The sequence below is a fragment of the Suncus etruscus genome, chromosome 4 (assembly GCF_024139225.1).
Source record: "Suncus etruscus isolate mSunEtr1 chromosome 4, mSunEtr1.pri.cur, whole genome shotgun sequence".
In the NCBI taxonomy this organism is placed as follows: domain Eukaryota; kingdom Metazoa; phylum Chordata; class Mammalia; order Eulipotyphla; family Soricidae; genus Suncus; species Suncus etruscus.
Window position 1 is genome coordinate 66,170,643 of NC_064851.1, and position 15,082 is coordinate 66,185,724.

General features: G+C 34.7%; 1 protein-coding gene across 1 annotated transcript in view; it reads right to left on the minus strand.

Moving 5' to 3' along the window:
- Positions 1-15,082, minus strand: part of MMS22L (MMS22 like, DNA repair protein) — a 118,140-nt gene that overhangs the window by 19,964 nt on the left and 83,094 nt on the right. Inside the window, exons 14-16 of the mRNA XM_049771323.1 lie at positions 14,407-14,600; positions 4,731-4,881; positions 2,076-2,227 (exon numbers count right to left, since the gene is read on the minus strand). Coding sequence (XP_049627280.1) covers positions 2,076-2,227; positions 4,731-4,881; positions 14,407-14,600 — 497 coding nt within the window. The remainder of the gene's footprint in view (positions 1-2,075; positions 2,228-4,730; positions 4,882-14,406; positions 14,601-15,082) is intronic.

Below are 15,082 nucleotides of genomic sequence, written 5' to 3' on the forward strand. Positions count from 1 at the left end.
AGTCTGAGGGTCTACAGTCTTGAAGCCACACTGATAGCTAGCTTGGTTTACTCGAGCCACAAGAAAACAAAAGGCAGCATTGCAGTGATTTTATATTTAAATATATTGTTTGTAATGAGACATTCTCAATAAACATTATTACTAAAAATATCTATAATGTGTATTGTTATAAAATAGAAAACTGAATTATTTTCTAAGATTTAAAAAATGTACTTATGAATATATTGGTTCTTGAAAATTGCTATAAAATGATTTGATAAAATAAGACAGCAAAATTAATTTGGAGCATTTGTTTTGAAAAATATGGCCTTTAAATATTTTATTAAGTAACCACAACTAAGAGCTAAGAAAAAAATATGTCTACAGAAAATTAGATCTACTCAGGAATATTAAAATTAAACCAAAAAGCAAAATTTTACTCAGTAGCTAACAGTAAAGCAAAATATAGGCAAAACATCTATTAAAAATGAGAGAGAGAATGAATCATAATTAAACATATTTCTTTTTGGGTTTCCCTATTTTTTAAAATTGTGTTTGGGTTAATTTTACTAATAAACAAACTGGGTTATTTACTTTTCTAAAAAAGCTTTCAGGGTGTTGGAGAGATAGCACTGGGGTAGGGTGTTTGCTTTGCATGTGGCCGATCCAGGACTGATGGTGGGTGGTTTGAATCCTGGTATCCCATATGGTCCCCTGTGCCTGCCATGAGTGATTTCCTAGCACAAAGCCAGGAACAACCCTGAGTGCTGCTGGGAAACAAATAAAAGATAAAGAAGCTTTTTTGGGGAGGGCAGAGCAGCAACACAGCAGGTAAGCTATTTGTCTTGCATGCAAGCAATGCTGGTTCAATCCCCAGCATCCCAGAAATATTTATTTCCTCCCTCCCTCCCACCCTTCTTCCCTCCCTCCCTTCCTTCCATATAAATATTTATTTAAGCACCATAATTACAAGCATGATTGTAGATGGGTTTCAGTCATAAACAGCACACCCCCCTTCACCAATACGACTTTCCCATCGCCAATGCCCCCTATCCCCCAACATTTGCCTGTATTCAAGACTGACATTCTTCTTCTCTCACTCATTAAGATTGTCATGATAGTTGTTAGTGTTGTTATTTCCCTAATTCTACCACTACTCTTTGAGGTGAGCTTTATAGTATGAGCTGGTCCTTCCAGCCCTCATCTCTATTGTTTCTGGGGATTATTACAATAATGCTCTTAATTTTTCTTTAAACCCATAGATCAGTGAGACTATTCTGTGTCTATCTCTCTCCCTCTGACTTATTTCACTCAGCATAATAGATTCCATGCACATCCACGTATAAGAAAATTTCATGACTTCATCTTCCAGAAATAATTTCTGAGCACAGAGCAAGGAGTAACCCTTGAGCACTGTGGTGATGTGGCCCCAAAACAAAAACCAAAAAAAAAAAAAGTTTTGGGACCACACTCAGTTGTGCTCAGGGTTTATATTTGCTCTTTGCTCAGGAATCATCCTGACAGTGCTCAGGGGAATGGTCATACAGGATGGCAAGGATCAAACTTGGGTTGGCAGTCTTATCTGCTATACTTTTTTCTCCAGCCATGATTTCTACTTTGTTTTTAAAAGCAAATATTTTTTTCTCTAGGTAAAGAAATAACTTGTCGCCCAAGACAAGTCTCTGCCCATATCTTTCTTTTTTTTTTTTGTTTTTGTTTTTGGGCAACACCCAGTGACGCTCAGGGGTTACTCCTGGCTATGCGCTCAGAAGTCGCTCCTGGCTTGGGGGACCATATGGGACGCTGGGGTATCGAACCGCGGTCCATTCAAGGCTAGCGCAGGCAAGGCACCTTACCTCTAGCGCCACTGCCCGGCCCCTGCCCATATCTTTCAAGAAAAAAAAAGTATTTTATTTTCAGAAGAGAGAAATTTGTCCTATATAATAGCAAAAAAATGAAAAAAACAAAAGGTTGCAAAAGGAAATAATTTGTTTATATTCAGACCTAATTTAAAATCTACTCTATATTCTCTATTAACTTACATAAAACTGGGAAAATTAAACAACATCTAGAATGCAAAATACTCTAATACTTACCAACAGCAGGTTCAGGATTTATATCAACCAACAAATTATCAGGCACACTGAGGTTTTTTATGTACATTTGTAAAATGCACCGAATCCATGATCTTATAGTTAAAGCTTGAAAAGATAAGCAGCCTGAATGATAAAGTGCTTCACATAACATGCTGTAAAAATAAGTTAAAGATGTTAAAAAAAAAAAAAAGTAAAAACAAAGACAAAATCTTGGCAATAGGATCTCTCAATATATGTGGTATAAAGATTACAAAATTAGGAAAAACATTTTAAAATCCCTTGCTCTTATTTATCTTATAGTGTAATGTATACATGGATTGCTAATGTGTAAGGCACATTAAAATATCTCTTCAATACATATACTTACATTAATTTTTAATGCTCTAATTTTAAATTTCTTTTTCACACTGATTACATATATTTAGATTCGTGCTAAGGGTAAGGTAAGAAAAAAAGATGGCTAAAACAAGACAAAGCAGGGATAAGGTTCTATGAGGTGGGGCAGGCGCTATGAAGGAAGAAGCAAATAAAAACAAGGGCCCTTAAAGTTAAACATAAAAGTGATCACAATCATATATGTAAGAAAAAATACTAGACATATGTGTGTATGTGTGTGTGTGTGTGTGTGTTTAAGTCTTGCTCTCTTGACATCTCCTATCTGAATTCTGCATCCCACAGGCTGCCATTGTTAAATATTTCTGGAACAAAACACCATCATGAAACATTAAAAAAGTTATTAACTTGATAATATTGCTGAATATAATTTCTAATTCATATCTGGTTGAGAGGAAGAAGAAAATCTAAGATAACTATGAAGTGATATGTAAAGTTGGGCTTTCAGATCTTTTTTTTGGGGGGGGGGGAAACACCAGTGATACTCAGGAGTTACCCTGGTTCTGACCTCAAGAATTAATCCTAGTGGGATCTGGGCAAAATATGGGATGCTGAGGATGGAACCTGAGTTGAGCATGTGTAAGGCAAACACTGACCTTTTGTACTACTACTGCTCCAAACACAGGCCTTTTCAAAGATATTAAGTCCTAACTACAAAAATATCACTTCAAATACTTTAAAGAGATCTTCTCATACTAAGAATATACATTCAAAGAATGCAAATTGATCATTCATTTCCTAAATAACTTTGCCAAAGCTATTTAACATTTACATTAGTGTCTTCAACATTACTAATATACTAATATTATGTCAAGAACTGCATTTCAGATATTTTAGCTAAAGTATTAAATAATATAAACTGAAGCTGACCTCCCTTATTTTACAACTGAAAGTCAATGAGAAAATAATTTAATGATACTTTTTAATGAACTTCTCCAGGAGGCTGCCTTATCAATGTCATCACTTTTCATTTTAACTGAGTGACAGTTGGACAAGAACAACACTGGTCTCTTGGGTATTTATGTTTATTCTATTTTCCATGCTTTATTGTTCTTGTATTGTTCTTGTTGAAATCTTCCTAATCTCACAATTTCGATTTTAACATTATTAACTGTGTATCTCCCATCACAACCTCCACACTGGAGTTCTTCAGATCTTTCATGCAACATGGGAGAGCATAATTAGAGAAAGGAAACCAATGTTCAGAGTGCTAAAGTAACTTGTTCTTAATCATAATATAGCCAAATCTTTAAAAGTCTAGCTGTAAAAGAGACAGCTGTAATTAAATTTAAAACACAATATGCCAATGCTTGGCAGATTCAGAAATTAATTGCTTAATTTTTTTTTATAAAGGTGAACAGAGAAAGGTCATCAAGGTACAAGAATATAGCAATTCAATAACAAATAATTTTGCAAAAACTTACTATCAATAAGATTAAAAAAAATCAGGTCAGAGCCACACCCACATCTCACACCTGCCATCATATAAACAGCAGCTCAGCTTCACAGTTTCAAGACTAATCTCAGAAGAGATGCTAAGCACAGATGACACAATTCATGGATATGCTGTTCTTTGAAGCTATAAAACTTTGGGGGCCCCATAGGAAGGGGGCCAAGCACTGTTCCAATTCTACAGATTCGAGAGCTCTTGGAGCATGTAACTACATATCGGACTGAATAATACCTCACATTCTACAATACTGACAACCCCGCAGAAGCACAAATTAGATGGTAAAGTAGCATAGAAGTCAATGAAGCTCAATAAGCAAACAAAACCCGGAGGTCTCAACTAGTAACAGCTCAGTAACATCAGGTGATGACTTTATAATGCCATTATGTGATAATTTCCAAATTTTCTTTTACTTTTTATTTCTTTTTTAAATTCCATTTGCCATTTTGTTATGACAGCAATATAAAATAAATTATTCTGTGTCCATCAAGAGAGAGGCTTGAAGGTGAGGGGGTGGAAAACTGGGATAATATTAGATTGGATGTTACATTGGTGGTATTGGTGTTGGAACATTTAAAGTCTATTTTTAAACAACTTTGAAAACAAAGGTGTTAAATAATTTAAAAAAAATGGCCCATGAAACTCAAATTAGCATACTATTACCTATGGGCAAATGTTCCTATGGGCAAAATTCAAAAGTGAAATATTATCAAAATTAAAATAGATGTATTAAAGATCATTTTTTATTTGTAAAAACTATAACAGTTTCCCTGCATGCAACTAAAGTGCAGATATGAAATAAAATCACTTACCTATTCTGTAGGAAATGACTTAAATATCTTGCTGCAACTTGGGGCAAGATCATTTCATCCCAACCAAAAAGATGAATCATTGCTGCAACTGGCTGAGGTTGAAAATCTGATGGAGCTGTGCTAGGCATGTCCAATGCCAACAAAGTGAAATCTGGATTTAATTTCAAAGAAACTTATGGTGAAATAAAAATTTAAATATTTACTTCCTTCACAATTATATAGTTATTTTTTAAAAAATTAGTATTTTATAAAGAGTCACAAAAAGAAATGAAAAACAAAAAACTAAAACTAAATTCATGGTATTAAGGGAATTTCTTTAGAGATCATCTAGATTACCAAGAAAGGTCTAGAATAATCTATCTTGGCATTATCATTATGAACCAAAATTAGTTCCATCAAATCACAAATTTTGAGAATGAATTTCAAGTAATGTGCCTCTGTCTTTCCAAAGAGACATTAAAAACAAATAAGCAATCATTTCTAGCATTCAATCATCTCATATCAGGCTGACTTACTTTCTGCCTGACATAGGTTGAGTACTTGGATCTGCCTCAGATAGTGAAAATCTTTATAATTAGACAGAAATCTTTTATAATCTACATTCTCGACATCCTTCTGAATCCACTAAGCCTGGAAACTAGAATTCCCTAATTAACCCACATTAAATAAGCATATATTACTGTGAGACTAGGAATCCTCCAATTTATTAATTTGCACCATGTTAATTTATATTTTTTGATAAATCTAAGCCTTACATCCTCTGAATCTCAAATGGTTGGTGCTTCTTCCCTCATTCTTTTCATAGTACTTGGCCTACATATTGGTGGAATTCATCCTGTAGCTGACACTACTTCTACAACCACCTTCTTTAACCTAAAACCTATACAGCAAAAGACTGTCATAAACTCTCTTGCCTTTCTTACTGTTTCCTCATTAACCCCTTGTGAAGAGTAGCTTATATTCTTATTGTTCCAAGAACACTACTACCATAATCCTGGATGATTTTCCACAATAATTCAGACTCATTTCTTTTTTTGTTTGTATTGTTTTGTTTTGGGGTCACACCCCACAATATCAGGGTAGTCAGGAATTATTCCTGGTGATACTTGGTGGAACAGATAAAATACCAGAGATTGAACCATGTAGGGAATATGCAAATCAAGCATCTTATCCACTGTACTATCTCTGCAGTGTCTGACTCTCATTTCTTGAACTACTCTCCTCTAAGGTATCTTTTCTTTAATCAAGTGATCTACTTCCATAGCAATAACAATGTCATTACCAAAAAGAACAATATTCCCCAAATTTTGATTTCAAGTACTCAACTGTCTGGCATCAAAATAGATTGACAACTCTGCTCCCCAGATCACCAAATTCAACAATCCTTGTATTCTCCAAGGATAAATAATTCATTCACGGGTCGGATTTAAATTCTAATATAACTTTGAAATTATTTCTACAAACTTTAAATATGTCTTTTTATAAATACCCTAAAATAGCTAAAGCAATCATTGGGAAAAAGAATATGGGAGGCATTACTTTCCCCAACTTTAAACTGTATTAAAAAGCAATAGTTATCAAAACAGCATGGTATTGGAATAAAGATGGCCTTCAGATCAGTGGAATAGGCTTGAATACTCAGAGAATGTTCCCCAGATATAGAATCACCTAATTTTTGATAAAGGAGCAAGAAATCCTAAATGGAGCAAAGAAAGCCTCCTCAACAAGTGGTGTTGGCACAACTGGCTAGTCACTTGCAAAAAATTGAACTTAGACCCCAGCTAACATCATGTACGAAGGTAAAATCCAAATGGAGTAAAGACCTTGATATCAGGCCTGATACCATAAGGTATATAGAACAACACATAGGTAAAATACTCTATGACACTGAGACTGAAGGCATCTTCAAAGAAAAAACAGCACTCTCCAAAAAGTGGAAGCAGAGATTAACAGATGGAAATGTATGAAGCTGGGAAACTTCTGCACCTCAAAGGAAATAATGCCCAGGATACAAGAGCCCCCACTGAGTGGGAGAAACTATTCACCCAATATCCATCAGATAAGGGGCTAATATCCAAAATATACAAGTTACTGACAGAACCTTACAAGAAAAAAACATCTAATCCCACCAAAAAAATGGGGAAAAGAAATGGACAATTTGACAAAGAAGAAATACAAATGGCCAAAAGGCACATGAAAAAATGCTCCACATCACTAATCATCAGGAAGATACAAATCAAAACAACTATGAGGTACCACCTCACACCACAGAGATTGGCGTACATCACAAAGAATGAGAACAAGCAGTGTTGGTGGGAATGTGGAGAGAAAGGAACTCTTTTTCACTGCTGGTGGGAATGCCGTCTAGTACAACCTTTATGAAAAGCGATATGGAGATTCCTTCAAAACCTGGAAATTGAGCTCCCCTATGATCCAGCTATACCACTCCTAGTGATATATCCTAGGAACACAAAAATACAATACAATAATCCCTTCCTTACACCTATATTCACTGCAGTACTATTTACCATAGCAAGACTCTGGAAACAACCAAGGTGCCCTTCAACAGATGAATGGCTAAAGAAACTGTGGTACATATACACAATGGAATATTATGCAGCCATCAGGAGAGATGAAATCATGAAATTCTCCTATACATGGATGACATGGAATCTATTATGCAGAGTAAAATAAGAGAGAGAGAGAGAAAAAGATGCAGAATGATCTTATTCATCTATGGGTTTTAAGAAAAATCAAAGACATTCTTGTAATAATTTTCAGAGACTAAAGAGAGGAGGGCTGAAAGTTCCAGCTCACCTCATGAAGCTCACCACAAAGAGTGATGAGTTTAGTTAGAGAAATAACTACATTGAGAACTATCCTAACAATGAGAATTTTTGAGGAAAATAAAAAGCCTATCTAGAGTACAGGAGGTAGGGGAGAGGAGGGAGAAATTTGGGACATTGGTGATGAGAATGTTGCACTGGTGAAGGAGGGTGTTCTTTACATGACTGAAACCCAACCACAATCATGCTTGTAATCAAGGTGTTTAAATAAAAAAAAAAAAATAAGAAAAAATATGTCTTTTTTAATTTTTAAAAAATTTTTACTTTACTATTATTTTTAAATATCTTTATTCAAGCACCTTGATTACAAACATGATTGTAGTTTCATTCACAAAAAGAACCCCCCCTTCACCAGTGTAACATTCCTGTCACCAATGTCCCAATCTTCCTCCTCCTCCACCCCTGCACCTGACACAGGCATTCTACTTCTCTTACTCACTAATATTGTCACCATAGCTGTCAGTGTAATTATGTCTCTAACTGCACTCACCACTCTTAGTTTGTAGTAAGCTTCATATCGTGAACCTCCAGCCCTCATCTCTAAATAGGTCTTTTTAAATGACCAGGATCCCTACTACCTTGCTCTAGATCATCCATTCAATTCTCTATTCTGGGGAACTATTGTTTGTCTTCTCTCTTCATTCCACCTTAGGTCAGCACCACTTTCCATTCTCACCTCGAGTTAATGGATGTTACTCATTACTCCATAGTGTAATGAGAAATGAGAACCTATCACACGATCCTATCACATTTGCCTAGTTGCACCTATTTAATGTACCTTCTCTTTTGCTTCCATAGATAATGAGTCTGAGTCTTCTATAGGTTCTCATTTCTCTGGAGCATTAAAAACAAAAGAGACCCTCTTGCATTTTTTAATTTTTTCATTCCAGGACTCTGCTAGTCAGCATTATATGTAATATTTCTATGATGCTATTAAAGTTTTCATAAAGGTAATTGTTTTACGTTAAAAAAAAATCTCTATACCAGTAACGCACCTAAAAATGGAAACCATAGAGTCAACAACAACATGTGTTCAATGACTGGGAATCTGAATGATAAATGGAAGCAAGTAATGAATGCTTTGGGTTAAAAATGATTGAAGAGAGTCCCAAGAAACTAAGACAGATGGACACACAGGTATTGGGAGTACATTGTGATTCAGAAGAGCCCTTTTCACCCCAGGTCAGTGGGCCCACAGGGCAAGAGAAGCATCAAGACAAGGGGAAGCGTCTTCCAGACACGTAGTCCCAGGAAATTGCGGCAAATAGACCAGAAGCTGGGGCCCTCGTTAGAAACCAGGGAGCAGAAAATAATACTCCAAAAATATATGAGAGTAAAAATGAGAAAACCTCTAACAGAAATAAAAGAACTGAAGAACTTGGGCAAAATTTAAAACTAACTGGAAGGCCTTTCCAGCAGAGTAACAGCTGCAAAGACAGAATTAGTGAGCTGGCAGATGACTTAACAATAATCTCTCAATGTCAATGGACTAAACATGCCAAGACACAGAAGAGACACAGAATAAAAAAATGGATCAGAAAATCTGACATTCTACTGACTGCAATAGTCAAAAAGCAAAAACAAAATGAATAGTCAAAAGCAAAAACAAAATGAAAGTCAAGTTTGGAAGATAATTCCTAAAGCAAAAAAATCCTTTAAAAAGCTGGGATGGCCATACTCATATCAGATGATATAGACCTGAGGCTAAAAATGTTGCAAGAGACAGAGATCAAGGAAAATAAGTATTGGGAAGAAATCACACTCCTAATCAGATACACCCAGTGAGAGGCCAGTAAAATAATTCAAACAAGAGCTAACAGACTTGAAGAAAGACATCAATAGCAACAAAATAGTAGTTGGAGACTTCATCACCTCTATGGCACCTTTTGATAGAACAACTAAGTGAAAATTCAACAAGAATATACTGATGTTGAAGGAGGAATTGGAAGAGCATCTTAGTGAATACTGAATACATAGATTTCTCTCTCTCTCTCTCTCCCTATCTATCTATCTATCTATCTATCTATCTATCTATCTATCTATCTATCTATCTATCTATCTATCTATCTATTTCTTTTTTTCTCCATATGGGACATACTCCAATACAAACCATATGCTAGGCAACAAAACGTACCTCCATAAAATCAAGAAATTGTATCAACAATCAACTCAGATCATAATGAACTGAAAATAGAAGTAAATTACAAACAGAAATGGAAAAGTGATTTTAAGATTTGAAAATGAAACAGTTCACTTTTGAACTAAAAGAGGAAATCAAAGAGGAAGAAAATGAATCCTGAAAACAAATGAGAATAAAGACACAAATGATCAAAATTTGTGGGACACAGCAAAAAAGTAATATTAAGAGGAAAATTTGTAGCTTTGCAATCATTCATCTGAAAGAAAGGACCTACAGAGATAATTTAATGGCACAGCTTGAGAAACTGGAAAATGATCAATAAAATGTGTCAAAAACAGGCAAGAGAAAGGAAATAATAAAACTTACACCAGAAATTAATAAACAGAAAACAATCCAGAACATCAATGAAAGCAAGAGTTGAGTCTTTGAAAAAATAAATCAGATTGATAAACCATTAGCAAGACTCATAGAGATTCCTAAGAAACCAAATCAGAAATGAAAGGGGGATATCACAACAATTACTACAGAAACTCAAAGCAGAATATAAAATTACTTTGCGAATCTTTATACCATAAAACAAGAGAACCTAGAAAATATGATAGATTCTTGTGTCCTATAACCTTCCCATGGTTGGACCAAGATGATGTGGAATACATGAACAGACTTACCACTATTGAGGAAATTGAAATAGTAAACAAAAGTTCCCCAAAACAAAAGCTTCAGGGGCTGAAGTGATAGCACAGCAACAGGGCGTTTGCCTTGCACCTGGCCAATCAGGGATGAGCGGGGTTCGATCCATGGGATCCTATACAGTCCCCCGAGCCTGTCAGGAACTATTTCTGAGTGCAGAGCTGGAGTAATCCCTAAGCTGTGTGGCTCCAAAACAAAAACAAATAACAACAACAACAAAAGCTCAGGCTAGATGGATCCACTAGATTATTCTGTCAAACCTTTGAAAAGAACCTAAAGCGAATTATTTTTCAGGATCTTTCAGGAAATCAAAGAAAACTGAAACATTCCCACTTTCTATAAAGTTACCAAAAAACTGAAAGAAATACCACAAAAAAGAGAACTACAGGCTGATGATGTCCTTAAATACAGATGCAAAGATTCCCAAACAAATACAAGGAAATAGAATCATTAAAAAAGGTCATACTCCAGGACCAAGTAGTATTATCCCAGTGATGTAAGGACAAAATAACATACTCAAGTCAACCAATATAATACAGCCTATCAACAAAGAAAAAAAATCATATGGCCGTAAAAACAGATGTAGAGAAAGCATTAGACAAGATCCAGCACCCATTCATGCAAATCTCAACAAGATGGGAATTGAAGGAACTTTCCTAAATATAAAAAAAAAAAACCCACAAACCATGAACCATGAGCCCTAGAAAACATTATACTCAATAGAGAAAAACTATAAGCTTTTCTTCTAACACTAGGTACAAGCCAAGCCTGCCCACTCTCACCACTTCTATTTAATAAAGTACTGAAAGTACTTGCCATAGAATTAGACCAAAATAAAATAAAATATCCCCATAAGGAAAAATGAGAAGTCAAGCTCTTAGTGTTTGTAGATAACATGACAGCATATTTAAAAAATCTTAAAAACAAAAAAATAGGTATCAAGTGAATAGTTTCTCATATGTCATAGATAGTCTTTATATCCTGGTCTTTGTTCTAGAAATAAGAGGCTTGCATAATAAAGTGGCAGGCTACAAAATTAGTTTGTAAAAATCCATGGCTTTTTCTATATACAAATAATGAAAAGGAAAAAAGAAATACTAAAAAATATAAAATTCATAATTGTGCTTCAGAAAATTAAGTACCTTAGAGTCAACTTAACTAAAGAGGTGAAAGACGTACACAAAGAAAAAAAATAAAACACTGCTTCAGGAATTCAGAGGACACAAGGAATTGGAAATACACCTTCTAATCATAGATTGGGAGGATTAATATCATTAAAATGGTAACACTTACCAAAGCATTGTACAGATTTAATGCAATTCATATAAAGATACCCATGAGGTTGATGGGTAGTACCACTCCTCAACTTCAAACTGTACTGCAAAGTGGCAGTAATTACAACAACAAGGTATTAGAATAAAGACTCTCATTTCAGTTGAATACAATCGAATATCTTGAGATATCCCAGGCAAATGATAAATTAATCTTTAATAAAGGAGCAAAAAAAAATGTGAGGAGGAGTAAGAAAAGTCTCTTCAAGGGGTGCTGGAAAAACTGGTCAGTTACATTCAAGAAACTGAACTCAGATCTCTTTCTAACACCATACACAAAGATCAAATAAATAATAAAAGACCTTCCTTGATATAAGATCTGAAACAATAAATTACAAAGAAGAAAATGTAGGTGGAACACTCCATGATGTTGATGCTAAGTCATCTAAAGGATAAAACACCACAAACAAGCATAAGAAAAGATAAACAAATGGGACTATATTATTAAACTAAGTAGTTTCTGTACTTCAAAGGAACAACAGTGGACCAGGATACAAAGGCTGTCCATAAAATTTAGGAGAAACTATTCACCTGATATCCATCTGATAAATTAATATCTAAGATATATAAGATATATAAACTATTCACCTGATAACCATCTGATAAATTAATATCTATAAGGCACTGGCAGAGTTTAACAAGAAAAAAAAAACTAATTCCATCCAAAAATGGGAAGATATGAACAGAAACTTTCTCAAAGAAATAGATGAGCAAAAGGCATATAAAAAAGCAAACCAAAATAATGAGGCATTTTCTCATACCACAAGACTGGCACAAGAAACAAAGAACAAGAAAAAATAGTGCAGATGCATGGAGAAAGGGACTCACATTCATTATTGGTGGGAATGTTGACTGATCCATCTTTTCAGAAAACAATATGGATATTCCTCAAAAAGCTAAAAATTAAGCTTCCTTAAGACCCAACAATACCACTCTGAGAAATATACTCTAGAGGCCCAAAACACAATGCAGAAATACCATCTGCACTCCTCTGTTCATTGCAGCACTATTCACAAATGCTAGAATCTGAAAATAACACAAGTGTTTGAAAACAGATGAGTGGATAAAGAAACGATGGTTTATCTACACAGTGAACTACTATATATCTGTTAGGAAAAATGAAGTCATGAAATTTGCTTATACACAGATAGATATGGTGAGTATTATGCTGAGAAAAACTAGTCAGAGGGAGAAGGACATATAAACAATCACTCCCATTTATGGTATATATTAATATCAAGAGATAATACAAACAAGAGTCAGTCGATGTCGGAAGTTTGCCACAAATAGCAAGGGAGTATAGTATAGGGCAGAGAAAGTACTATTGTAACAATGATAGTAGGAAACAATCTCTCTATACAAGAATCGGATGCTGAAATGAGATTAAGTGATGTGCATTATACCTCTTCACTAACAAAATGGCAAACCAGTGTCTAATAAGAAAAAAAGGGGAAAGAGAGTGAGAGAGAAAATGAGAGAGATCTTTGCCATTGAGGCAGATAGGGGAAGGGCTGGGAGGGAATCTGGGACAGTGGTAGCAGGAAATGTGCACTGGTGAAGAGTGTTGTATATTGCATGACAGAAACTCAATCATGAACAATCTCTTAACTGTGTATCTCATGGTGATTCGATTAAGGTATTTATTAAAAAATTGGAAAATAGTTGACCTATTAAAATTCTTCAACCTGGAACCGGAGAGATAGCATGGAAGTAAGGCATTTGCCTTCCATGCAGAAGGATGGTGGTTCGAATCCCGTTATCCCATATGCTCCCGAGCCTGCCAGGAGTGATTTCTGAATGTAGAGCCAGAAGTAGCCCCTGAGCGCTGCAAGGTGTGACACCCCCCCCCTCAAAAAAAAAACCTTCAACCTATTATTATAAAGCCAAAATATGCAAGCACTACCAAGTTACAATCTTCAAATTTTCTATCATCCAGTCTCATATATAGTTCTTTAAAATTCAGCTTTTACTTAAAATACCACTGTGAAAGATATGTAAGCCAATATGGTCAAAATAAAAATGAAAAACAATTCATCTTTTGTTAGACATAGTCATTACAAAAATAAAAAATAAAGAAAAATACTTAGTGTAGATCTTAGGTTTTTCATAAATTTTATATATCAATATATGTTGAATTTAAATACAGTTAGTTCCTTTAACAATTTTAATCTAGCCTAGTATTTCTTTCTTTTGTTTGGCAGAGGGCAAACTGGTAAAACTCAGGCCTTATTCCTTCCTGGTTCTGTACTCAGGAATCACTCCTGGCAATGTTCACGTGACTATAAGCAGTGCTAGGGATCAAGAAAGGGTTGGGTTTGTGCAAAGCAAGTACCTTAATCTTATGCATTCTCTCCAGACCTCTTGAATACTTCTTAATACATTTTGAACAAAATATACTTTTAAGAAAGACAAGGACCTCTTGCTAGAAAAGTAACTCATGTAAATTTAAATTATTGCATATAATTTCACATAATTTAGTCCTTTATCAAATTAACTAAATACAAACTAAAACAGAATCTAGGAGCACTGAATACAACATCATTTTACACTTCACTGTTGTCAAAATATTTATTATACGTAGCAAAGTAAGAGTTGGTTAGCAAGCAAACAAGAAAAAAAGCTGGCAGACTGCAAAATGAGAAACTAATTAGCAAATTAACCATACTGACCTGCGGCTGCATCTGCCAGTTGTGAGAGAGGCACTATGGGGGACATCCTCTGACTCTTCAGGAATGAAAAGAAGTGCTTCCAGAGAGCTCTGGAGACTGCAGCAAGGTGGCGCTCTTTAGTTGATAATGATGACTGTACAATTAGGTCTACATTTTCTTTCTTAAGTTCCTGACACAATTGTTGATGCATACTTCTAAAAAGAAATAAAAATATGGCTATCAATCAGTAAATTCTTACAAAAACATCCTTTAAATACATTTTGAGCATTTAACGTTTATGGTACGTGAAACTAAAAGACTGTTTTATATCATTAAAACCTAGATGCCATTGCATTATGCATTTCTGGTTACTTGATGGATGAATGATGGCATATTAGGGACCATAAAGTTAATGTTAATTACTAATGTCAACCATTAATTATATGCTTTTTAATATGTCAGATCCAAATGAGAAACAGGCAGCTTCATAATGAAGGTCTGCATTTTGCAACTCACTATGACAAGTGATTTTACTTATAATCAAGACATGAAAACAAAAATTTTAACCACTTTTTCTTGAGAGCTTTAGGGCATAGATGTATAAGATTTAATAAGTATACATGGCTTTTATGTGGTATTTTAAATAAAAATAATTTTCTTGTTTAGAAAATGCATAGGCCTTTTAATATACAAAACA